Source organism: Macaca nemestrina, chromosome 5 (genome assembly GCF_043159975.1).
Source record: "Macaca nemestrina isolate mMacNem1 chromosome 5, mMacNem.hap1, whole genome shotgun sequence".
Classification (NCBI taxonomy): domain Eukaryota; kingdom Metazoa; phylum Chordata; class Mammalia; order Primates; family Cercopithecidae; genus Macaca; species Macaca nemestrina.
The window spans coordinates 126659347-126686959 of NC_092129.1; the positions used below are offsets into that span (position 1 = coordinate 126659347).

Sequence of the window (27613 nt, forward strand, 5' to 3'; positions counted from 1 at the left end):
TTTACAATGTCATACATTCTACTGGATAAGATAAATAAGACATATATTTATGCAAGATCTCTGTTTTCAGACCAGTCATGGATTTTATTCAGAGTTGACTGTTTTCTGAAGTTAACTGTTGGGGTTAAACTCTGATTTGATATAGTCATTGTGGGTCTAAAATCACCACGTGCTACCTTCCAAGTTTCCACCTCACATTCCATGTGGCTTCCGAGAGTTTTTTGCCCAGAGCTAAAATAATTTAGTAAGTTAATTGAAGGTTTTCCCTTGATTATTCCTTTATAACATGGTTCCTTGATTTTTGGAAATGAAGGGTTAAAAAACATATCCCTGAGGTGACTTTGACTTGTGGCAGTGCAGGATAATTTTCTGGGCATCACACAGTGGCCTTTGGAAGATTGTTCCACACAATACTGTTCCCCATTAGGAGATTTTCCCAGAGTAATTTCCATTTTGTGGATTTTCTCCGAAGACTCCTACAGTAGGAATTTCCACTTAAGATAATTGAAATTAGATGTGCTTTCTTGCTGACTTTAACGTTTGTTCTTCACATATCACACAATAGAATATATACAGATTTTGCAGGATGTTTTTTCCTGAATTTACAAAATCAAAAGGAATACTTACTCAGCAAATAGTCTTCAGCTGGTGACTCATTTTATTATACGCTTTAAAGCTATTCTTTGAAATCTAAAAAATACTTTAAATGCTTTACAATACTTCCTCAATATTAAAAAACTAATATATTTAAATTGAATGGAGAACTATTTTTTGTTAAAACTCACATTAGACTATGCTGGTTAATTGATATGTATTTGTGAATTTTCAAATTGAGTATGAAACTTTTCTATGGCAAATTCAAGTTTACAGATGTAGGAAGTATGAGTAATTTATTTTTTAACCTATCCAGGCTCTGTACAAACTCATTACTTGACTTTTCTGGGCTTAAGAAATAAAATATCATAATTGTATCTAGGGTATTACTGGAAAAACTATGGATTTTCTTTGTTAGTACATTCAACTTTTAAGTGGTCCCTTCAAAGCCTCACTTTCCCATTGTCCTCGCATCCAGACTGGAGCCTCATATGATGGGTAAGATTTCCCTACCTGAATAAAGTTCCTTACTTCTGGGCCTCCAACATCAAAAAACTAAGTGGTTTTACAGTGATTTCTGTTATAGAGTCAGTCATAACCGAGGAACTCCAATATGCATTTTGAGAGAACACGGGTCAAAAAGCTTAAAAATGTTAGAGATAACAAGTTAAAACTTAGTATGTTAGTGGTGTTACTTCTTTCAGTGTTCCTGAAGACCAAACAAACAAAAATTACCAAAACAGGGAGAGTCTACGCGTATGATTTTCTGATAACACCATGCCCAAACATGTGTGTGTGTGTGCGTGCACGTGTGCATGTGTATGAGATTTGGGGGCTTAAATCAGTTACAGACCATAGATTATAGACTTAGTTCTGAATTCAGATTGCTTGCCTCCCAAGTCACACTTCTTAATCTCTTTAAATCTGGTTTTCATCTAGAAAGTGGAAGCCATAGTATTACTTACTGCATAGGCTTTTTGTAAAGATTAAATGAGGGCATGCGTGTGGTTGGCCTAAATTAACTGCTATAAATTGGTGATGATAGTGATGATGATCATGATTTGTTATTAGGGTTGCCATTCTGCTGATTAATTAAGGCAAAATTTTTGGAAATATCTTTGAGTTATCCTTTATCCTTCCTCTCTCTGTTGAAGTGCTGCATCTGAAACAATCAGACAGAAATTCCCTAAATGTCTTCCCACTATGTCTACCCTCCTACCCATATATATATACCTATATTCTGCCTTTCCTTCTCTTATTGTGGGCGAAGTGTCCATGTGGAATCCACAGGCCTCCTTTTGCACTCTGGATCCCATCTTTCTCCATTGCTCTGTGTTATTAACTAGCCCTTCTCTTCTGTGTCATTAGTCATTTTCTTTTCTAGTTAAATTTTCCCCATAGCCTAAAGGATGATCCATTTGAAAACACCCAAACCTCCCCCACTTCCTCTACCACACAGCTTCCTTTAGCTACCAGGCCATTTCCCTGTTTCTCATTGTAGTACAAGTGCTCCAAAAGGTTTGCCTTTATTCCCTGCACATTTTCACTTCCATTTCTCTCTCTGACCCACTCTAATAGGACTTCCATCCCAACCTTCTGCTGCATATTTAGATCACCAGTCTTCCATCTTTGAAATCCAGTAGTCAGTATTTTTCAATTATTTCTTCTTGTCTTGTTGTATGTCTCCATAGCATTTGACATTGTTGACTATTCCTTCCTTCTTGGGACAATTTCTTCTCTTGGCTTCTGGGATACTATATGCTCCTAGATTTTTCCTTGCCGTCACTAGTTACCTTTTCATGTTTTCTCATTGGCTCTTTCTCTTCCTCTTCCACATATTCTGTAAATGTTGGGTGCCTCCAGGATTCAGCCCTGTCCTCTTCCCCTTCCTCATTAAGAGATTTTATTATTGTAATATTAAGAAGTATAAACATATATGGGTATAAATGTATATATAAAATATATATGCATATATTTTATAATTACAGTAATAATTATTGATATGATTAATTACTATAGTAAATAATAAGAATATTAAATACAGACATACACATATGCACGATCTCTTTTCTAAAAAATATTTGGCTTCATCTGAATCTGGAGAAACTTGGAGTTGTTACAATCAGAAAACAAGTATCTCTACTTTTTGTAGAAGTGGTGGTACTATTAGGTTGGTGCAAAAGTAATTGCGATTTTTGCCATTACTTTCAATGGCAAAAACTGCAATTTCCTTTTAAAAAAAATCCTTTCATCAGAGGATTTTCTCCCCAAGCAGCAGTAGCTCTGCCCTCCCTAAGTATTCTCTGATATTAGGCGTTGTTGAGTGTCCTTCCGGTACACATGGTGCTGACTTATGTGTGCTCAGGTTTTAACTAATTCTGTGACTGTTTTTGCAATCTTGATTATCTCCTGATCTTTCAACCTTTTTTCTTTTAAAGCTATATAATGGATTTAACATCTTAGTTTATTATGGATAACCATTAATTCCATGTCTTGCCTTATTTATTGGCTGTTATTCCTCTTCTGTCCTTTTTTCTACTGGTATTATTAAGGACACTTAAAACTTTTATGGAACTTTTATAGAATGCTTTATATTTTGTTGGTTCTAAACTCGATTTTTATCTTCTCTTTAGATATCTTCTGTTGTATGGTCATTGAGAAACTACTGCAGAGACTCAGTAGTAGAAGTTCGGAAATCTATTTCTTTTGTAGGCATGAGTAGTTCAATGGTAATCCCAACCCCAAATGGAATCCCCATCACTGTGTTAAAGAGAGGAATTATTTTAGTAGAGTAAAATAGTTTCCCATAAGTCATTATTGCCTGAGCTTATGTAAGACTTAGGATTTGTGTTTTTGTTGTTGTTGTTTTTGCTTTTATTTTTCCTGAGTGGAAAAGAAACAGCAGATCTGTACAAAACTTTGTGTATTGGGTGCTTGCAGGGTTTTGACTGTGGTGTGTACCTTTTTCTATTTTATTCCTGGATATGTTTTGCATCAATTTTGTCCATATGCATTCCCCTTCACATTAAATCCTCATAAAAAGTCCTGTGGGGTTAGTACAGTAAGTCATATTGTGCTCGTTTTATATTAATTGTGAAGTAAATTATCCTTATTTTACATTTTGGAGAACTGAAAAATGAAGAGCTTAAGTCATTTGTGTAAAGTTACTCAACAATCAAGGGGGTTGAAATAAAATACCTTGATCCCAATCTGGCTTTCTTTTTCCTGTATTTTTCTGCTTTGGCCAGAGTAGTTTTTCACTGTGTGACTTGTGCCTCTTTTAGTCTACTGCCTGCACTGTGAGAAGAATCCCTGAATGCCTGTCAGGAGCCAAGAAGATAGGCAGGGGAGGGAGCAGATGGATGAGCACCCACAGTCATGCTGACTGGGCCATGAGAGTGTTCATGGTCTACATTTCTCTCTGGGGAAGAGGGATAGTTCATTTTATATCATAGGTCATCAAACCTTTAAATTGCAAAATGTATTGCAGTAAAAGACTTTTAGACATGTAGCCTCATATATAAAAATTATTTATCTGTGCTACTGAGCAAAGTATTCTGTGAATTTGAAACACACACACACAAAGACTTTTTTAAATGAATTTAAAAAATAGTAGTTCTCATGTTCTTTTGCTGGCCCCAAAAATAATCTTAACCTGACTGAAGACTATGACTCTAGATTGACTCAAAAGATAGACAGGCTCATCAAAGTTATATTAGGCATGAAAAGTTTGGAAAGCAGCCTCTGGGAAGTGGAATTTTCTTACTATCTTGGATTCTCTTTGACTTTAATCACTTGTAAACTCTGATAGGACCAAAAGTGTGACTACCCCAAATATTTGTTTTATTGAAATTTTCTTTGAGCAATCAGGAGTGTTGACTGTGTTTTGGGAAATGAAAACATTCTGTATATTCAGCAAATTATTATTAATCACAAGCAAGACAATAGGTAGGCTACCATAGCTTATGCTACAATAACAATCAAACCCCAAATGCTTGCAGCTTAAAGCATCAAAGATTTATCGCTCATCAAACTACATATTTATCAGCAGCAGTGAGGAGCTTCCCATGTCTTCACAGGGAGACTCAGATTAATATAAATTTCACCATCTAGATCATGACTAATTAATGGTGGCAGGTGTAGAGAGAATCAAACATTGGCTTTTAAATCACTACCATTCATGTTTAATTAACTAGAGCAAATTGTGCAAACCACATGGATTTTAACAGATTAGGTAAGTATGACTTCCCATATGCCAGACAGTGGAGAGGAATCTGGATATTGGTAAGTAGTAGTTGTAACAAGAAAAAAACAGGAATGAGTTATGGATGAATTGTTTCCTCAAAGACGTTGGAGTCTGGTAAAGGATATAACATAAAGTAACTGTATTTCAAGATGGTTAATGTTAAGTGCCAAAGAAGAAAGTCAAATAAAATTCTCTAGAAGTTTAAAGGAAAGTTAAAAACTGGAAAGACTTCATGAGAGAAAGTGTAACGAAAAGGTTAATCTTAGCTATACAATGTAGGGACTGTTTTTATAAAATTTAAGAAATCTCTAAGAAAGATTGCCTTTGTTCTTTATTTATTTTTATTATTTTGGTATTACCAATAAGACTGTAAGAAACATCTCTGAATATATTTCTCAGTAGTTTTTCATGAGTTTATCAACAGGAAAAATTCTCAGAAGTGAAATTGATTATTGGATCAAAGTGTTAATTTCATAGTTAAACTTTGATTTAAATTGCTTATTGAGTTCCCAGAAAGTTGATTCTCTTTCAACAAGTGTGTGAAAATATCCTTCCTCACATTCTTATCAGCCGTGCTTTTTTTTTTTAATTTTATTTTTCACCAGTATAATTTAGAGATGATACTGGCTTGATTTTCATTGCTTTATTAGTGAGTTGGGTAAGATATCTTGACCTGCACTTTGGGGGCATTGTGTTACTTCTCTGTAATTTGCTGATTTTCTCATATCTTTTATTTTTCTACTGGGCTGTGATCCTTTTAAAAATTGATTTTTATATGCATTTCGTAAGTTGTTGTTTGTGTGTGTGAAAATATTTTTTCTGGGTTGTATTATGTGTTTTGACTTGGTTTTTGAAATTTTAACCATAGAGAAAATTTTCATTTTCATGTAAAGTAGTTTTTTCTTCTTTTTTTCTCCTATCTTTGTATATAAATAGAAAGATTGCACATTCTAGCATGTTGATTATAATTACCGATGATTTTATTTTTGTAATTTTATTATTTTATTTTTAACCATGTAATTTTTGGTTTTTGGAGTAAAGTCAGATGAGCATTTGTATTAGTCTGTTTCCACACTGCTAATAAAGACGTACCTGAGACTGGGCAATTTACAAAAGAAAGAGGTTTAATGGACTTAAAGTTCCATGTGACTGGGGAGGCCTCATAGTCATGGTGGAAGGAAAGGAGGAGCAAGTCACATCTTACATGGGTGGCAGCAGGCAAAGAGAAAGAGTTTATGCAGGGAAACTCTTGTTTTTTAAATGATCAGATCTCGTGAGACTTATTCACTATCACGAGAACAGCACAAGAAAGACCTGCCCCCGTGATTCAATTACCTCCTGCTGGGTTCCTCCCACAACAAGTGGGAATTATGGAAGTTACAATTCAATATGAGATTTGGGTGGGGACATAGCCAAACCATATCATTCCACTCCTGTTGCCTCCCAAATCTTATGTCTTCACATTTCAAAACCAGTCATGCCTTCCCAACAGTACCCCAAAGTCTTAACTCATTTCAGCATTATCTCAAAAGTCCATAGTCCAAAGTCTCATTTGAGACAAGGCAAGTCCTTTCCACCTATGAGTCAGTAAAATCAAAAGCAAGTTAGTTACTTCCTAGATAAAATAGGGGTACAGGCATTGGATAAATACTCCCATTCCAAATGGGAGAAATTGACCAAAACGAAGGGGCTAAAGGCCCTATGCAAGTCTGAAATCCAGTGGTGCAGTCATATTTTAAAGCTCCAAAATAATGCTCTCCTTTGCTCCATGTCTTACATCCAGGTCACGCTGATGCAAGAAGTGGGTTCCCATGGTCTCGGGCAGCTCTGCCTCTGTAGCTTTGCAGGGTACAGCCTCCCTCCCAATTGCTTTCACAGGCTGGCGTTGAGTGTCTGTGGCTTTTCCAGGTGTGTGGTGCAAGCTGTCGGTAGATATACCATTCTGGGATTTGGAGGATGGTGACCTTCTTCTCACAGCTTCACTAGGCAGTGCCCCAGTAGGGACTCTGTATGGGGGCTCCAACCCCACATTTCTCTTCCTCACTGCCCAAGCAGAGGTTTTCCATCAGGACCCTGCCCCTGCAGCAAACTTCTGCATGGGCATTCAGGCATTTCCATACATCCTCTGAAGTCTAGGTGGAGGTTCCCAAACCTCAATTCTTGACTTCTGTGCATCTGCAGTGTCAACACCATGTGGAAGCTGCCAAGGCTTGGAGCCTGCACCTTCTGAAGCAATGGCTTATGCTGTACCTTGGTCCCTTTTAGCCATGGCTGGAGTGGCTGGAACACAGGGCACCAAGTCCCTAGGCTACACAGAGCAAGGAGGCCCTGACCCTGGCCCATGAAACCATTTTTTCCTCATAGGCCTCCAGGCCTGTGATGGGAGGGGCTGCCATGAAGACCTCCGACATGACCTGAAGACATTTTTGCCATTTTCTTGGAGATTAACATTCAGCTGCTTGTTACTTATGCAAATTCCTGCAGCCAGCTTAAATTTCTCCTCAGAAAATGAGATTTTCTTTCTATCACATTATCAGGCTGCAAATTTTCCAAACTTTTATACTCTACTTCATTTATAAAACTGAATACCTTTAACAGCACCCAAGTTACCTCTTGAATGCCTAGCTCCTTAGAAATTTTTTCCGCCAGATACCCTAAATAATCTCTCTCAAATTCAAAATTCCACGAATTTTTAGGGCAGGGGAAAAATGCCACCAGCCTCTTTGCTAAAACATAACAAGAGTTGCTTTTACTCCAGTTCCCAACAAGTTTCTCGTCTCCATCTGAGATCACCTGAACCTGGGTTTCATTGTCTTATGTCATTGTCAGCATTTTGGTCAAAGCCATTCAACAAGTCTCTAGGGAGTTCAAAACTTTCTCACATTTTCCTGTGTTATTCTGAGTCTTCCAAACTGTTCCAACCTCTGCTGGTTACCCAGTTCCAAAGTTGCTTCCATATTTTTGGGTATCTTTTCAGCAGCACCCCACTCTACTGGTACCAATTAATGGATTAGTTCATTTTCACACTGCTGGTAAAGACATAACTGAGACTGGGCAATTTACAAAAGAAAGAGGTTTAATGGACTTACAGTTTAATGTGGCTGGGGAGGCCTCACAATCATGGTGGGGGGCAAGGAGGAGCAAGTCAAGTCTTACATGGATGGCAGCAGGCAAAGAGACAGCTTGTAGAGGGAAACTCTCAGTTTTAAAACCATCAGATCTAGTGAGACATTCACTATTATGAGAGCAGCACAAGAAAGATGCGCCCCCATGATTCAATTACCTCCCACTGGGTTCCTCCCATGACAAGTGGGAATTGTGGGAGGTACAATTCAAGATGAGATTTGGGTGGGGACACAGCCAAAACCATATCATCATGCTTATTTTATAAAATCATTTTCCTAAATAGATAGCCAGTTGCCATAGTATTCATGGAATACCACTTTTTTCTACATTTATTTCCATTAAATTTCCATTTTCATTTGGGCCTGGTGTTTTGGCTTTTCACTCTATTCCATTGACCTGTCTACATCTTCTCCACTGCAGAATTGTTTTAATTATTGTCACTTCATGATCTGACTTAATATTGGCAGGGCTAATCCTTCCTCATTATTCTTTATAATCAAAATTTTCCTGGCTATTTTTGAATACTTATTTTTCCAGATAAAGCTCAGCATCTTTCCTTCAGTTTTTTAGAAATTGCTATTCACATTTCAATTAGGATTCCTTTGCACATATGGATTAGTTTTAGAAGCACTGACATCTCTCCAATTGCTATTCAAGATTATGGCTTATTTTTCTTTTTACTTCAATCTTGAGTTTTTTGGTATTAGTCCTGAGCATTACCCAATTTTATTTTAACCTAAAATTTTTTTATCTCTTTTTCATTTTTATTATAAATGGAGCCCTTTAAAAATATTTTTTATATTGGCTATATTTTATATATAAAAAGCTATTTATTTTTTATATTTTTAAAGCACCAAGTGAATTCATTTCTTTTACTCATTTAGGTTATAAGATCTATTGACACATTAGAGGTGTAATCTTAAAAATAATTTTTCTTCCTTTTATTTTTAGCCTTATTTCTATATTTGTCTAAATTTGTTGGTAGTCCAGAAACACTATTAAAAATAGTGCAAATACAGGGTAACTTTGTTTTCATTTTAAATCTCAAACAGGCAGAGTCTCTTTTAGTTCAGGTTGGTGGTTCCTTTGGTATTATATAATAACTCTCTCAACAGCATATAGTATATGTATATGAGTGTGTGCATTTGCAATTTTATGTTTTTGACTTTTGATTCCAGCCAATAGCAGCATCCACAATCTTGTTTCAATCACATCTCCTTCTCTACACTTAATAATAGGTTACCTAAATTAATCAGGCATCCACTACACCCTTTGTTTACTTTTCATGAGCCATACTGTCTGGCTTGACAGAATTTATTGAACCTCCCCTTAATGGAATCAGAGATTTTAAGGGCAGCATTTATAGCCATATCTTTGATTTCATCCCTCCCAGAGGCTGAGTTTTAACTGGACTTTTATTTTTTAAAAGTATTCCCCATTACATTAGAGATGAGAAAAACAATTGTGTCTCTCAATCCCAGTGTTTTTACACTTCGTCTATTTCTTTTAATTACTACTTGCAACCTGGCCAATTATTTTCTGAGCTCATATATTTTTTAAAATAGTACCTTGTGAAATACTGCCAATAACAGTCAATTCATAATATATATTTACATTCTGTTTTCTCAGTTCTTTACCTCTAGCTGTAAGTTCATTTGATACATTATTTGCCTTTGCAAGTTATTACAAGCCAGGCTTTTTATCAATTATTTCACCGCTATTTTACATAAGACACCATTTTTTCAGTCTTCAATAATTGTTTTTCATTCGTCACTACCTGTCCCCAAAGCCAATGACAGATATACGTTTTAATATTGTTGTTTTGGCAGTCCCCTATTTTTAATATTCCAACTGTACTAATTAACTTAGGCTAAGCTGCATTATAGTAACAGATGACCCAGTGGCTCAGAGGCCAACACGGCAGACATTTATCTTTTATGTTATATGCCCATCCTGGATAGGCTTTGGCCCAACTTTATCTCTTCTTTGCTATCTATTGCTATTAAACCTTATAAATAACTTGATTGAGTATAATGTGTTTGAGCCATACTTTTTTGTGTTCCATATTTTGTACATATTGTTTCAATATTCCCCAACAGTTTTGCTGACAACTTGCTGCTGCTTGCTCTCTCTCTCCTCCTTTCTTTCTCTCTCACACTAATTTATGTTAACATGGATACTATACCTTTTTACTATACTTAAAAACCTTCCTTCTGTATGTAAGAGTAGCTTTGTCCAGGCCTTGTATTTTTTCTGTCCCAACGTAAGTGGATGTTCCTAGTCTTCCTACTTCATCTGAGATCTGTTTGCCATCTCTAGTAAAGGAAAGTTTGGATATTATGTCTTTTATAACCTGTAGCCAGAGAATGGAAGTCATAGCTTGGACTTTGTTCAGCTTTAATAGGGAATCCCAACTTACCTGTTTCTCCTGTAGTTTTATTAAGCATTCATTACCCAGCTAAATTCCATCTTATTGATAGTATATCTTAGTCTAGCTTGGCCTTTAACTGGTTATCTCAATTTAGAGTTTTCTAAAGAGCCAACTCAGATTATTCTCTTAACTTCAGTCCTCTTTCTATCTCTCAGAACTCTGCCTGCTCCTTCTGCTCCAAGCAGAAGGGAAAAAATATATATATATATAAAATACACACATATAAAATTTGAAATTTTAATTTCAAATCTTAGATTATAAATATATAATTTAAAATTATACATATATATATACACACACACACACACACCCTTTGAATGACACACACACACACTTTGAATATATATATATTCAAAAGGTATTTTGGGTTAGGTTCTTGTATTAGGAGTTCACATGGTAGGGGAAAGAACATCCAGTTTTCTTGTGTTGTTTGGTCTTCCCCTAAAATTTATTTTTTCTTTTGTCCTATTTGCATAAATTGTTGATTTTGGGGAATAGTTAGTTCTAGGGTGTTATAGGCTTTTATTGAGTCTTTTCTCTCCCTACCTCTCTCTCAGTCTTTCTGTCTCTCTCTCTCTCACATACACACACACAAGACAGAGGAAGCTGTTATTCTTGAGAAAGGCATTTAGTATAAGCTAAAAAATATGGTTCCTTTTAGACTGGAAACATAGTTATTCTTTGTATTTGTTAGGTGGATGGCAAAGATCTATAACAAATAGACCAAATGCAGTAGTTTAAATGAGAAAGAAGTTTATTTTTCTCGTGTAATTGCTTGTCTACAAACTCATTCGGGGACTTGTGTTTTTCCCTCTTGTTGTTCTAGTCTCTCTGAGTGTTGCTCTCGTTTATAAAGTCAAGGTTATATCACCAGTCACTATATTATCTGCATTCTAGGATACTGGGAAGCTGAATCCTAAAAATAGAAGTGATCTGATTTACATAACAGAGGCTCCCCTTTTTGCCAGTATACATACACACTCATATGTACACATATGCACAGATACTCCACAGGTTCAGGAAATGATAATATCAATGTTTCTAAAATGGAGGTGAAAGCAGAGTTAAAAATGCAAACATGACTGAATGTCCATTTAAGAACAGTTAAATCCCACTATCCCTTCCTCAACTCTGTGTAGCTAAGTGAATCTCTCTTCCACTGTAGCAGAAACACAAAAGTTTATTTTCTGGAGAAGAGAAAGCTGAAGGTCTCTAGCCTGGGGAGAAGAGGGAGAGTTATACTAAAATTAAAACAATGGGAGTAGGCTGAGCATGGTGGCTCACGCCTGTAATCCTAGCACTTCAGGAGGCTGAGGCAGGTAGATCACCTGAGGTCAGCAGTTTGAGACCAGACTTGCCAACATGGTGAAACCCTGTCTCTACTAGAAATACAAAAATTAGCCAGGCATTGTGGTGGGTACCTGTAATCCCAGCTACTCAGGAGGTTGAGGCGGGAGAATCACTTGAACCTGGTGGGCAGAGGTTGCAGTGAGCCAAGATCACGCCACTTCACTCCAGCCTGGGCAAAGGAGCAAAACTCCATCTCGAAAAACAATACATAACAAAACTAAAACAATGGGAGTTGGCGATAATTACTCATGTGGCAACCTCCTTCTCCTCTTCCTCTATCTGGCCTCCGGAATGCTGTCAGCCAGTCCTATAAACTAGAGACATAGAAGATCCTTCTATGGGAAATCTCCTGACATCTAGAACAGCATCCAATGAAATGGCACAACCAGGCCACATTATAGTGAAGTTCAGAGTAATTGAACTCTACCCACTGAGAGATTCTCCTATCAACTTCCATATGAGCTGACAATAAAGAATCACCAAATATCACAGGAACATTAAAGATCAACAAACAAAAAGTCTTGGAAGAAACTGATGCAAGACAGTGAGAGGAAGACTTGAAAAAACCCTGTCGCTGATGCTCTCAGGAAGGCAGAACCCCTGCTAGACCCTGCTTCAGCTGTGTTCCTCAGTGTTGAGTGAGGAGTTTTCAGAACCTGAAGAACACATTCCATCACACCATTGAACTTTAACCAAAAACAAACGAACAAAAAACATATTCTGGATCTTAGATTCTGGCAGTCCCTGAACAATCTAGCCCAATGCCATTTCCAGGATTTGCTGTCCCCTTTCCTGCCTTTGTCTTCCTAAAGACCTTCCAGCACAATTGTATGTCTACCCCTATGCTTACAGGTGGCTGAGAGGAGCCTGTTTATGTGATGTATGGATGGGGATGGAGCTTGGAAGTGTAGTCCGGCATGTCCACGTGTATGGGCATTAGTTCTCTATAGATGAAAAGACCTATAGAGTGCCTAGCATAATGGATGGTTATAGACCACACCAGTGTATAATAGTATAATACTTCAAGACACTGGAAACAAGAGGAAGATCTGCAAGCTTCTTCAGGGAAAAAACTGCGCCAGTCCTACCACCCCTACCCTCCCACTCCTGGCCCCCAAAACCACACAAGAAACAAAAGGCTACAAACAAATGATCAGGAATCAGAAAGGCTTCACACATCTCATTAGTGACATTGAACTCAAGAACTGAATGAAGCAGAGCCTTCAAAAGTCTGATTTAAAAATTTGAAATTATAATCAATTATATAAATGAATAGAATAAGGACATTTTCAGAGATTTAAAGTATCAGAAAGTAATCTCCCATGTATTCCTTCTCAGGAAGCCATTGGATAGTATATTCCCCTAAATGAGATAATGAACTCAGAGATAAAGAACATCAAATTCATACTGAAATGAGACAGGTCTAGGAGATATTTATTAAATAAAATGAAATTTTCAGTGCAGATGAATACAATCAGAAGTGATTGTTGGAAAGTTGGAAAGATTTTGGAGTTCAATATAACAATAAGTTTATAGGAAACTAAACGATTAAAATGGCAATATTTGACTCCAAGAAATAGAAACACTTGGGCAAGAAAAGGCAAGGAATGAGAATATATTTATAGCTTATCTGCAAATCTTAACAAAATAAACCCTGACTACTGATTTAACCAAAGCTGTAATTGAGGGTTAAGGGGATTCGTGTCTGCTAGAAGTGGAGATAGGGAGGAGGTGTTGGATGCTATGAGAGATTAATCCTCTGCGTTTATGGTGGGAAGTCAGTAGATAATGCAGAAAACGGAAAATGTAGCTATAACCATATGGTTTGGTGATTTGAACTCAAAGAGATGAGGAACTTTGGAATAAAAAATGTTGCCTTTGGAGGGTTCTATAAGCCTTGAATAAATATATCACTCTTTAAATCATGTGAATGAATAACTTTTATAAAAATTACATCAGTCACAGATGATATAATCTTTAATATGTCTGCCAGACAAGCTAGGAGTATAATTAATTGCTTGTGTGTAATATCTTAATTTGTCTAGATAAAAGTGAATCTGACCCAAATTTTGCCATGAAAGTCATTGGTTCTTTATTTACTGTGTCTTCACAATAAAGATTTTGAAACTAAAGCAATACCATCCAACATATCCCGCTGAACTACATACTAAACCTATATCTACTAAATATCAAGTTGTTATGACTTTTCTTCATCTTTTCTCTTTTGGAGAAAACTTAGGGCCTTCATGTTTATAGACACATATGAACAGATACCTTCTGTGAGTAATTAGTAAGATAAGCAATTTTAAAAATTCCACAGAGTCCTAGTCTGTGTTGAGACTTTATGTTTAGGGTCTTTCATTACTGAGCTGAATAGGACCTTAGAGGTTAACTGTTTCCTGAGTGTGTTGGGTCTAGATCATTTCAATTAATTCATGTGTCTTTCCCCTGTAAAAGCCTAAGACTTTTTTAGAATAGATGGTTGCTAACTAAGGGTGGAGTCAGGATTGCTAGTGAGATTTTCTTAACTACAAAATACTTTTCTTCTCTGATTATAAATGAAACCCTGAAAAGTGTGGATAATTTTTCATAGAGATAGGATTTAATGCTGATATGAATTTAACTGTTTGCAGATATATTTGAAGTGGATTTTGACAAGGGTGAGGTTGAAGAATATATGATGATATTGTTTAGGCTGGAATGTTTTTCTTTAATTAATTTCAGTTTTATTTTCAGGGTGATCGTGGACTTCCTGGTTTTCCTGGGCTTCATGGCATGCCAGGATCAAAGGTTGAAGAAATCTGTTTCTTTTAAATATAGCAATGCCATTTTAAAAATTCAAATGTAAAGTACCTTTATATTACAAATGTGTTATAAATAAATGCTCATGTATAATTAAAGATAAAGTAAACAATGGGCTAAGATTTATATTAGTTTATACGAAACTTTACAAAATTCCCTTTAAAGTCTCGTTATAAATGTATGATTTTATAGTATTTAAAAATTGATCTTATACTGTATGCACGTTTTCTTAAATATAAGCCTTAAACTATAAGCCCTGTTATAACACTAAATGTTATTTTTTAAAAGTTTCTTTATAAAGCCTGGAAATGAGGGCTTTTTAAAGCAAACTTTAAATTATTTTTTTTTCTATTTTGTTTTGCTTTTGGCATATTAAACTCTGTTGCTTATAATCTGTATTTTTTCTTTATGAGAACAATATTGATATTTCTTTAATATTTGCTATTTATATTTTGTCTTTTAGGGTGAAATGGGTGCCAAAGGAGACAAAGGATCACCTGGATTTTATGGCAAAAAGGGAAGTATAGATCATACAACAAAGTATTCATATTGAACTTTTAATGTAATGGAAACAGAAAACTTGAATTGCAGTTCTAGCCCAATGTTAGAGCAGTTAGCTTTGTTCACCCTTCTTAGGGGATTAATTCAGAACAATGGGGGGAAAAAAAAAGAACTGGTGACTGCAGACTGCTACGTATGGTATCCTATAAGACTATGTTGTATTGTTGACCATTCTGAGCTTTTAAAAGATTTACAGGCTGGGCGCGGTGGCTCACGCATGTAATCCCAGCACTTTTGGAGGCTGAGGTGGGTGGATCATGAAGTCAGCAGTTCGAGACCAGCCTGGCCAACATGGTGAAACCCCGTCTCTACTAAAAATACAAAAAGTAACTGGGCATAGTGGCGGGCGCCTGTAATCCTGGCTGCTCAGGAGGCTGAGGCGGGAGAATCACTTGAACCCGGGAGGCGGAGGTTGCAGTGAGCTGAGATCGCACGACTGCACTCCAGCCTGGGTGACAGAACAAGACTCTGTCTCATAAAAAAAAAAAAAAAAAGATTTACAGTGAGACATTCCTTAGGGAGCAGTAGTAGTTGCTTAAAAATGTGTCCACTGAAGGCTGGGCACGGTGGCTCACGCCTGTAATCCCAGCACTTTGGGAGGCCAAGACGGGCAGATCATGAGGTTGGGAGATCGAGACCATCACGACTAACACGGTGAAACCCCGTCTCTACTAAAAATACAAAAAAATTAGCCAGGCATGGTGGCGGGTGCCTGCAGTCCCAGCTACTTGGGAGGCTGAGGCAGGAGAATGGCATGGACCCAGGAGGTGGAGGTTGCAGTGAGCCGAGATTGCACCACTGCACTCCAACCTGGGTGACAGAACGTGACCCCATCTCAAAAAAACAAAAACAAACAAAAAAAACATGCCCACTGAAATTTGATGTTATGGGCCTTTCTAGTTCCTCACACTGAGGGAAGAATATTTAAAATACCCATTGCTTTTTAATTTTGCCAAGATGTTATTTCTATGTTTAGATGCTTGTAATGATAATTGTGCATCTATCAGCATTTTTAATGTCTTGATATTGTATCCACTGGTTTGGTAAAATAGTACTTTGCAGAGTCAACATGAGTTGTAGTCCCATGAATTTTTACTACATAATGTTGTTAACTTAGTAGCTTTTCTGTTTAAGTTTTGGTTAGAACTTGAAAACATTATTGTAAAGATTGTGTTTTAAGTGTTTGTTTTCGATACAGGGTGCAAAAGGTGAAAAGGGGAATGCTGGCTTCCCTGGCCTCCCTGGACCTGCTGTGAGTTTGATAGAAAAAAGCTCTTAGTATTTTGCTTTAAATAAAAACTATCTTATAGTATCTGTCTTTAAAGAGAAAAATTAGTGCAAAAGTACATTAAAGCACATGTATTTATTTTTTAGGGAGAACCAGGAAGACATGGAAAGGATGGATTAATGGGTAGTCCCGGTTTCAAGGTATTTACAAAAAACAACGGACGAAACAAAAAGATTTTTGTATCTTGTGAGGAAACATAAGAAAAAATGTACCAATATTAAAATTTTTTAATATGTGGCATTGGGATAAAATTCATGAGCTAAAAGGGTTTTTACATGTAATTTAAAAATGGTACTGAATTTCTTTTGACTTTATTGTGGACTCTTAGGTGTCAGAAGTGAAATCATAGGATATTACAAGGTTGAGCTTCTTCGATAAGCCCTTCAGATTGGTTCATTTGGCAGATTAGAAGCAGAGGTTCTTGGCTCTGTCTCCCAAAGATTAAGGTTTCAGTGGGCTGGGAAACTGTCTTCTTAACTCTGGCTTCTTTATCAGTTGTGTGGTATGGGCATGAAAGCATTAGAGTAAGTGGAGAACTGCAAAGTGTCAATAATTCACTATCTAGGAAAAACTCAAAGGGACATGCTCTTGGGGTGGTCTGTTAGCACCATCATATTCTTACAGTTAGGATTTAGCTGATTAGGATACCTAAGGAGAAGATTTGTATAAGCCATCAGAGCTGAAGAGGCCATTTGGTCAAGCATTGGACATAGGGATGTTATCTTGTTTTCTAATGGTCAGTTCTTTGAATCCCAGAGTTGCTCAGAAATTCAGTCCAAATTTTCTTGGTCTGTGGGTGTTTTCCAAAGGAAAAATTATTCATTTATTTGCTTCAAGTTCTATGAAGGGTTTTCAAATATCCATGATTCTTCAGAGTATACTTTGAAACAACACTTCCTAGGACAGTAGTAACCTGACTGTAAAATATGGGAACCCATTTTAAAGTCCTTGGTCCCTTCTTGTTAATTATGCTTCAGTGGTTTTGTATTTTCTCACTTATTTAATTGAACAGATTTTATTGATATTTATTAGAAGCTAGACATATAGAGGAGAATAAAGCCATCATGGCATCTCCTCTTACAGGGTTTATAATCTAGACTATGTGAGAGAATACGGATTTTTTTTCTTTGCCTACAACCTAAGCATTCATTTTAATTAATTTTTGTCCTCTGCTAGCATAAATTCATATGCCTCAAGAAATGGGACTGTTCTTTTTGGGAGACAGGAGAGCTTAGAGAATAGAATGGAGTTGGATTTCCAGCTTGCAGTGACTTTCTCTAACTAGTTGTATGTTCTCTGGCAAATATTTTGACAGTTTCTATTTCAAAAATAGAGTAAATGTTACCTATCTAGAATGGTATGAAAGGGACTTGAGTAAGACAAAGCACCCAGCACAGTTCCTGGCAAAGAATAAGTGTCGAATAAGGAATTCGTTCTTTTATTCATTTCCTGATTTGAACACAGCTTTAAGATTCCTTTTTAGTCTTAATCTGAGTAGTATGTGCATTCATGTACCTGCAAATGTAAACATCAGGTCACTGTTTTCTAGCATCTATATTGATATATAATTGAATACCATAAAATTCACCCATTTAATGTGTAAAATTCAACAGTTTTTGTGTATTTACAGAGTTATGAAACCTCATTAGAGTCCACTTTTAGAACATTTTCATTATCCTAAAAAGAAACACCATGCCCATGTAGTATAGTGGTCACTCCCCATTTCTCACCAAGCTACTATCCCGTACATTAAACCCTTGACAACCATTACTCTGTTTTCGGTCTCTGCAGATTTGTGTATTCTGGACATTTCATATAAACGGAAACATGTAATATATGATCTTTTGTTCTTTCAATTACCATGACATTTTTGTGGGTCATCTGTGCTTTGGCTTGTATTGGTAGTACTTCATTCCTTTTTAATGCTAATAGTATTTTACTGTAGGGATATATCACTATGTTCAACATTTTGAGTTCAGTTCACTCTTGATATTTGCCTTCCTTATAGGTTCATACCACCCTTCATATTTGAGCTTGGTTATGTCTCCTGTTTTCTAATTAGTGTGGGTCTCCTAAAAACAATGAAGTTTTTCTGTCTTGTCTGTTTGTAATTTTTTTATAGAAATCATTCACGAATTGAAAAAAAAAAAAAGCTATTTACTTTTTTTGTTTAAATTACTTTATTTATAAAAACAGTTTTAGGTTTATAGCAAAATTGAATGGAAAGTGCAGTGTATTCCCACACACCCCCTGCCACTTCCCAACCCTGTGCAGGCTCTCCCATGTTCAACATCTCCACCAGAGTAGTACGTTTGTTACAGTTGACACATCACTATTACCCAAGGTTCATAGTTTATGTTAGAGTTAACTCTTGGTATTGTACACTTGACAAATACATATATTTGACAAAAATAACATTGTAGTATCATAGAGAATAGTTTCGCTCCTCTAAAAATCCTGTGAGCTCCACCTTTTGATCCTTTCTTCTCTTTAACCACTCACAACCATTGATCTTTTTACTCTCTCCAGAGTTTTTCCTTTTTCAGGATATCATATAGTTGGAATCATACATTATGTGACCTTTTCAGATTGGTTTCTTGCTCTTAATAATATGCATTTAAAGTTCCCCCATGTCTTTTCATTGTTTGATGGCTACCCTTCCCAGCATCTGGTAACCATCCTTCTACCCTCTATGCCATGAGTTCAATTGTTTTGATTATTAGTTCCCACAAATACATGAGAATATGTGATGTTTGTCTTTCTGTTTCTGGCTTATTTCACTTAACATAATGATCTCCAGTTTGATCCATGTTGTTGCAAATGACTGGATCTAATTGATTTTTATGGCTGAATGGTACTCCATTGTGTATATGTGCCACATTTTCTTTATCCATTCATCTGTTGATGGTTACTTAGGTGACTTCCAAATCTTAGCCATTGTAAGTGCTGCAAGGAACATAGAAGTGCAGATATCCCTTTGATATGCTGATTTCCTTTCTTCTTTTGGGTACACACCCAGCAGTGGGATTGCTGGATCATGTGGTAGCTCCATTTTTAGGTTTTTTTTTTTTTTTTTTTTTTTTTTTTTTAATTGACATAGAGTTTCGCTCTTGTTGCCCAGGCTGCAGTGCAATGGCATGATCTCGGCTCACTGCAACCTCTGCCTACCGGGTTCAAGCAATTCTCCTGCCTCAGCCTCCCAAGTAGCTGGGATTACAGGCACCCACCACCATGCCTGACTAATTTTTGTATTTTTAGTCGAGACAGGGTCTCGTCATGTTGGCGAGGCTGACCTCCTGACCTCAGGAGATCCACCCTCCTTGGCCTCCCGAAGTGCTGGGATTACAGGCGTGAGCCACTGCGCCCAACCCATTTTCAGGTTTTTTGAGGAATCTTCAAACTGTCCTTCATAGTAGTTGTACTAATTTATATTCTCACCAACAGTGTACAAGGCTTCCCTTTTCTTCACATCCTCCCCACCAGCATTTGTTATTGTTTGCCTTTTGGATAAAAGCCATTTTAACTGGAGTAAGATGATATTTTATTTTAGTTTTGATTTGCACATATCTGATTATCAATGAAGAACATCTTTTCATATGCCTATTTGCCATTTGTATGTCTTCTTTTGAGTAATGTGTATTCAAATATTTTGCCCATCTTTTGATAAGATTATTGGATTTTTTTTCTACTTTTTATATTTTCTGGTTCCTAATCTCTTATCAGATGGGTAGTTTGCAAATATTTTCTCCCATTTCGTGGATTATCTCTTAACTTGGTTGATTGTATACTTTGCTGTGCAGAAGCTTTTCAGCATGATTTGTCCATGTTTACTTGGGTTACCTGTGTTTGTAAGGTATTGCTCAAGAAATCTTTTCCAAGGTCAATGTCCTGGAGATTTTCCCCAATGTTTTTCTGTAGTAGTTTCATAGTTTGAGGTCCTAGATTTAAGTCTTTAGTCAATTTTGATTTGATTTTTGTGTATGCCAAGAGATAGGGGCCTAGTTTCATTATTCTGCATAGGAACATCCAATGTTCCTAGCACTATTTCTTGAAGAAACTGTCTTTTCCCTAGTGTATGTTCTTAGAAGTTTTGTCAAAAATGAGTTCACTGTAGGTGTGTACATTCGTTTCTGGGTTCTCTGTTTTGTTCCATTAGTCTATGTATCTGTTTGTATGCCAGTACCATGTTGTTTTGGTTAATATAGCTCTGTACTATAATTTGATGTCAGGTAATGTAATTCCTCTACTTTTATTCGTTATGCTTAGGACAGCTTTGGCTATTCTGGGTCTTTTGTGATTCCATATAAATTATAGGATTGGTTTTTGTATGTTTCTGAAGAATGTCATCGGTATTTTGATAGGAAATGCATTGAATCTGTAAATTGCTTTGGTAGTATGGACATTTAAAGAATATTGATTCTTCAAACCCATGAACATGAATTTTTTTATTTTTTGGTGTCCTCTTCAATTTCTTTCATTAGTGTTTTATAATTTTCATTGTAGAGATCTTTCATTTCTTTGGTTCATTCTTAGATATTTAATTTTATTTGTGGCTATTGTAAATGGGATTACTTTTTAAATTTCTTTTCCAGATTGTTCACCATTGGCGTATAGAAATGCTACTGATATTTGTATGTTGACTTTTATCCTGCAACTTTACCAAATTTGTTTATCAGTTTAATAGTTTGTTGGTGGAGTCTAGGTTTTTCTAAATATAAGATTATATCATCAGCAAACAAGGATAATTTTACTTCTCCCTTTCCAATTTGGATGCCCTTTATAACTTTCTCTTGTCTGAATGCTCTAGCTAGGACTTCCAGTACTATGTTGAATAACAGTGGTGACAGGGGACGTAGTATCATGTTTCAGATCTTACAGGAAAGGCTTTTATTATTTTTTCCCTATTCAGTATTATATTAGCTGTGGGTTTGTCATAGATGGCCTTTATTATGTTGAGGTATGTCCCTTCTATATCTACATGTTTGAGAGTTTTTATCATGAACAGATATTTAATTTTATCAAATGCTTTGTCAGGATCAATTGAAATGATCATATGGTTAGCTTTCATTCTGTTGATATGATGTATCATATTGATTGATTTGCATACATTTAGCCATTCTTTCATCCCAGCGATGAATCCCACTTGGTTGTGATAAATGATCTTTCTAATGTATTGTTGAATTTGGTTTGCTAGTATTTTGTTGAAGATTTTTGCATCAATATTCATCAGAGATATTGGCCTGTAGTTTTGTTTTGTGGTATGTTTTTGTCTAGTTTGGTGTTAGGGTAATACTGGCCTCATAGAAAGAGTTTGGAAGTAGTCCTTCTTCCTCTATTTTTCAGAATAGTTTGAGTAGGATTGGTATTAGTTCTTTAAATGTTTGGTCAAATACAGCAGCGAAGCCATTAGATCCCAGGCTTTTCTTTACTGGAAGACTTTTATGACAGCTTGGATCTTATTACTTGTTATTGGTCTTTTCAGGTTTTGGATTTCTTCCTGCTTTAATCTCAGTAGGTTGTTTGTATCTAGGAGTTTGTCCATTTCATGTGTATTTTCCAATTTATTGGCATATAGTTGCTTATAGTAGCCACTAATGATCCTTTGAATTTCTGAGTGTCAGTTGTAATGTCTCCTTTCTCTTTTCTGACTGTATTTTATTTGGGTATCCTTTCTTACTTTCTTGGTTACACTGGCTAAAAATTTGTCAATTTTGTTTGTCTTTTCAAAAAAAAAAAAAAAAGAAAAAACAACTTTTTGTTTCATTGATCTTTGTGGATTTGTTTGTTTGTTTGTTTGTTTGTTTGTTTTGTGACAGTCTCGCTCTGTCGCCCCGGGCTGGAGTGCAGTAGTGTAGTCTTAGCTCACTTCAAGCTCCACCTCCTTGGTTCACACCATTCTCCTGCCTCAGCCTCCGGAGTAGCTGGAGTAGCTGGGACTACAGGCACCCAACACCTTGCCCGGCTAATTTTTTGTATTTTTAGTAGAGATGGGGTTTCACCGTGTTAGCCAGGATGGTCTCAATCTCCTGACTTCGTGATACACCCGCCTTGGCCTCCCAAAGTGCTAGGATTACAGGCGTGAGCCACTGCGCCCGGCCCTGATCTTTGTGTTTTTGAATTTCAATTTCATTGATTTCTGCTCTGATCTTCATTATTTCTTTTCTTCTACTAATTTTGGGTTTGGTTTGCCCTTGCTTTTCTAGTTCTTTAAGATGAATTGTTAGATTGCGTATTTGAAGTTTTTCTCTTTTTTGATGTAGGTACTTACAGCAATAAACCTCCCTCTTACTACTGTTTTTGCCATATCCCATAGATTTTGGTATGCTGTGTTTCCATTGTTACTTGCTTCAAGAAGTTTTTCAATTTTCTTCTTAATTTCTTCATTGACTCACTGGTCATTCAGGAGCATATTGTTTAATTTCCATGTATTTGTATAGTTTCCAAAATTCCTTGTTATTGATTTCTAGCTTTATTATATTATCGTCAGAGAAGATACTTGATATTATTCCATATTTGGAATGTTTGAAGACTTTTTTGTGACCTAATCTATGGTCTGTCTTTGAGAATAATCCACATGCTAAGAAAAGAATTTGTATTCTGCAATATCTATTTGATTTGTTTGGTATGTAGTGCAGATTAAGTCTAATGTTTCTTTGTTCATTTTCTATCTGGAAAATCTGTCCAATGCTGAAAATGGAATGATGAAGTCTACAGCTATTATTGTATTGGGGTCTATCACTCTCTTTAGCTCTAATAATATTTCCTTTATATATCTGGATGCTCGGGTGTTAGGTGCATTTAAAATTGTTATATCCTCCGCTGAATTAACCCCTTTATTATTGTATAGTGACCCTTTCTCTTCTCATAGTTTTTGTCTTGAAATCCATTGTGTCTGATATAATTATAGCTACTGTTGTTCTTTTTTTGGTTTCTATTGGCATGAAGTACCTTTTTCCATCCCTTTATTTTTAGTCTATGTGTGTCTTTATAGTTGAAGTGTATTTATTGTGAACAATAGATCAACGGGTCTTGTTTGTTCATCCAGTCAGCCAGTCTATGTCTTTTGATTGGAGAGTTCAGTTCATTTACATTAGATGTTATTATTTATAAGTAAGGACCTACTCCTGCCATTTTGTTATTTGTTTTCTGGTTGTATTTTGGTCTTCCTTTCCTTCTTTCTTTCATTCCTATTGTCCTCTAGTGAAGATGATTTTCTCTGGTATATATAACTTAGTTTCTTGCTTTTTATTTTTTATGTATTCATTGTATGTATTTATGAGGCTTACAGATACTATCTTATAACCCATTATTTTAAACTGATAACAACTTAATGCTATTTGCATAAACAAACAAGCAAAAAGAAAACTAATAAAAATTTGCCTTAACTTTGTCACCCTGCTTTTTAACGTTTTATTATTTCAATTTATATCTTATTGTACTGATTATGTCTTTTAAAGTTGTTATAGTTATTATTTTTGATTGGTTCATTATTTAGTCTTTCTATTTAGGATAAGAGTAGTTTACACACCACAGTAACAGTGTATAATATTCTGCATTTTTCTGTGTGCTTATTATTACCAGTAAGTTTTGTACCTTCGGGTGATTATTTATTGCTCATTAATGTTCTTTTCTTTCTGTTTGAAGTATTCCCTTTAGCATTTCTTGTACGATGGGTCTGGTATTGATGAAATCACTTGGCTGTTGTTTCTGGGAACATCTTTCTCCTTCATGTTTTAAGGATATTTTTTGCTGGATATACTATACTAGGGTAAAGTTTTTTTTTTTTTTAAGCTTCAGCACTTGAAAAATGTCATGCTACTCTCTCCTGACCTGTAAGCGTTCTACTGAAAGTCTGCTACCAGACATATTGGAGCTCCATTGTATGTTATTTATTTATTTTTGTCTCTTCTGCTTTTAGGATCCTTTCTTTATCCTTGACCTTGTAGCGTTTGATTATTAAACGTCTTCAGGTTGTCCTCTTTGGGTTAAATCTGCTCAGTGTTCTATAGCCTTTAAGTATTTGGATATTAATATCTTCTCTAGGTTTGGGAAGTTCTCTGTTAACCCTTTGAATAAAGTTTCTACCCCCCATCTCTTTCTCTACCTCATCTTTAAGGCCAATAACTCTTAGATTTGCCCTTTTGAGACTGTTTTTTAGATCCTATAGGCATGCTCTATCATTTATTATTATTATCTTTTGTCTCCTCTGACTTTATCTCCAAAGTCTCTCTTCAAGCTCACCAATTCTTTCTTCTGCTTGATTCATTCTGCTATTGAGGGACTCTGATACATTCTTCAGTATGCCAATTGCATTTTTCAGCTCCAGAATTTCTGCTTGATTCTTTGTAATTATTTCAATTTCTTTGTGAAATTTATCTAGTTCCTTCTCTGCATAACTTGAATTTGTTAAAGTTTTCTCAACACACCTATTCTGAATTCTTTGTCTTAAAGATCACATATCTCTGTTTCTCTAGAATTGATTCCTGGTACGTTACTTAGTTCATTTGGTGAGGTCGTGTTTTCCTGAATGGTGTTGATGCTAGCAGATGTTCTTCAGTGTCTGGGCATTGAAGAGTTAGCTCTTTACTGTAGTGTTCACTGTCTGGGCTTATTTGTAGTCATCCTTCTTGGGAAGCTTTTCAAGTTATTTGAAAGGACTTCAGTGTTGTGATCTAAGCTGTTTCTGCTTTAGGGTATACCCCAAGTCCAGTAACACTGATTCTTGCAGACTTGTAGAGGTACCACCTTGATTGTCTTGAACAAGGTCTGGGAGAATTCTCTGGATTACCAGGCAGAGATGCTTGTTCTCTTCCCTTACTTTATCCCAAACATATAGAGTCTTTGTCTCTGTTTGGATACACCTAAAGCTGGGGATAGAGTGATACAACCACCCCTGTAACCACCACCACTATGCTCTGGGTCATATCTGAAGCCAGCACAGCGCTGGGTCTCACCCACCGTCTACTCTGACCACTCTCTGGCTACTGCCTATGTTCAAGGCCCTAGGACCCTACAATCAGCAGATGGCAAAGCCAGCCAGGTCTGTGTCCTTCCCTTCAGGGTGGTGAAGTCCACCAACCCCCAAATGGGTCCAGAAGTTCCATCTGGGAGTCAGGGACTAGAGTCAAAAGCCTTAGATGTCTACCTGGTATACTGTTGTATTGCAGCTGAGCTGGCACTCAAACCACAAGATGTAGTCCTTCTCACTTTTTTCTCTCCTTTCAAAGGCAGAGGAGCCTCACCTCGTGTCTTCCACCACCCCAGCCATGAGGAGTACTGCCAGATGACCACTGATGTTTCCTTGAGCCCCAAGGTCTCATAAGTCAGCTTGTGGTGAACGCTACGTGACCTGGGACTCACTCTTTAGGGTAGTGGGATCCCCCGTGGCCCAGGAAAGGTCCAGAAATGCTGTCTAAGACTCAGGTGCTGGAATTGGAGACCCCAAGACTCTGTTTGGTGCTCTACTTCCCCGTGGCAGTGTTGGTACCTAAGGCATAAAAGACAGAGTTTCCTTTACTTTTCCCTTTGCTTTTCTCAAGCAGAAGGAGTTTTACCCCATAGCCACCACAGCTTGAGGCTGAGTCTCACATGAAGCCAACAAGTCTCAGAGGTTCACCAAGGCCCTTGGTGTAGTACCTAGGTATCGCTGCTAGTTATTCAGGGCCCAAGGGCTCTTCAGTTAACAGGTGATGAATGCTGGCAGGACTGTATCCTTTCCTTCAAGGCAGTAAGTTTACTTCTGGCCCAGGGTGTGTCTAGAAATGTCATCTGGGAGCTGGGGCCTGGAAAGGGGGCCTCTTGACTCTAGCCAGTGCCCTATCCTGCTGTGGCTGAGCTGATATCCAAGATGCAAGACAAAGTCCTCCTCACTTTTCCCTCTCCTCTCCTTAAGGATTATAGAAGGAAGGGGTCTCTTTTGGAGCCATGAGCTTTGCAGTCTGGGGTCAAGAGAAGGATGCTGCCAACACTCTCTTGGCTGCTGCAGTGTGTGTCTCAGTATGTTGTGTGCCTCCCCAGTCCACTGTCTCTGGGCCTAGTTCAGCCTTAGGACTCTCTTATGAGTTACAGACATTATGGCCTAGGCTCCCTTTTAAGTTTGCTTGGAGACTGAAGCACTTTGGCCCTTGGTGGTGAGGTTTGCAGGCACTCAAGTTCAGACCACTGGGATGGGTGATTCTCCTTTGGTTGGGGCTGGTTTAAATGCTTCCTCTGGGCTGGGTGCTGTGACTCACGCCTGTAATCCCAGCACTTTGGGAGGCCAAGGCGGGCAGATCACCTGAGGTCAGGAGTTCGAGACCAGCCTGACCAACATGGAGAAACCCAGTCTCTACTAAAAATACAAAATTAGCTGGGCGTGGCGGCACGCGTCTGTAATCCCAGCTACTCAGGAGGCTGAAGCAGGAGAATCGCTTGAACCTGGGAGGCGGAGGTTGCGGTGAGCCGAGATCATACCACTGCACTCCAGCCTGGGTGACAGAGCGAGACTCCGTCTCAAAAAAAAAAAAAAAAAAAAAAAAAAAAAAGGCTGCTTCTGTGGGCAGGCATCAGTTGAGTTTGGTCTGGTTTTCCTTTCTGCTTTAACAGGACAGCACTGCTTTCAGTGCTTTACACTTGCTGTGTTCTACCTTCGTCAGCACCCAGAAATCCTTTCCACTCCATGCTGCCTCTGCTGGGGATGGGGAAGGGGTGGCGTCGGTAATTCAGGATTGTTTTTTCTCTCTCTTCAGTGCCTCTTTCAGCAATATGGAATTAAAACCAGGTACTGTGAGTGCTCACCTGATTTTTGGTTCTTTGAAGGTGTTTTTTCTTTGTAGATAATTGTTAACTCAGTGTTCTTGCTGGGACGGGGTGACAATGGGTGGAGCTTTCTACTCCATCTTGCTTGTCTCCCTCCTGATTTATTTTGAATTAATTTCTATGTATGGTATGAGATAAAAATCAAGGCTCATTTTTTCCCCATATGGAGATTCAGTTATTCTAGCACCATTTATTGGAGACAATCATTTCCCTTTGAATTGCATTAACGCTTTTGCCAAATATGAATTGATCAATATGTGCATTCCACTAATTTCTACCCATATTCTTTCCTCAACAACACAGTCTTAATTATTATAGCTTTAAAATAAACCTTGAAATTATGTGATGTTAAACACTCTAATTTTTTTTTTTTTTAGAAATTGTAATGGATATTATAGATTTACATAAATTCCATATT

At 37.0% G+C, this 27613-nt stretch overlaps 1 protein-coding gene across 2 annotated transcripts in view; it reads left to right on the forward strand.

The window, feature by feature from the left end:
- The window catches only part of LOC105479541 (collagen type XXI alpha 1 chain), a 197532-nt gene that overhangs the window by 114777 nt on the left and 55142 nt on the right, over positions 1–27613 (forward strand). For both annotated transcript variants that reach the window (XM_071096926.1, XM_071096925.1), the window contains 4 exons: positions 14484–14537; positions 15013–15064; positions 16307–16362; positions 16485–16538. In XM_071096926.1, the coding sequence (XP_070953027.1) occupies positions 14484–14537; positions 15013–15064; positions 16307–16362; positions 16485–16538 (216 nt within the window). The remainder of the gene's footprint in view (positions 1–14483; positions 14538–15012; positions 15065–16306; positions 16363–16484; positions 16539–27613) is intronic.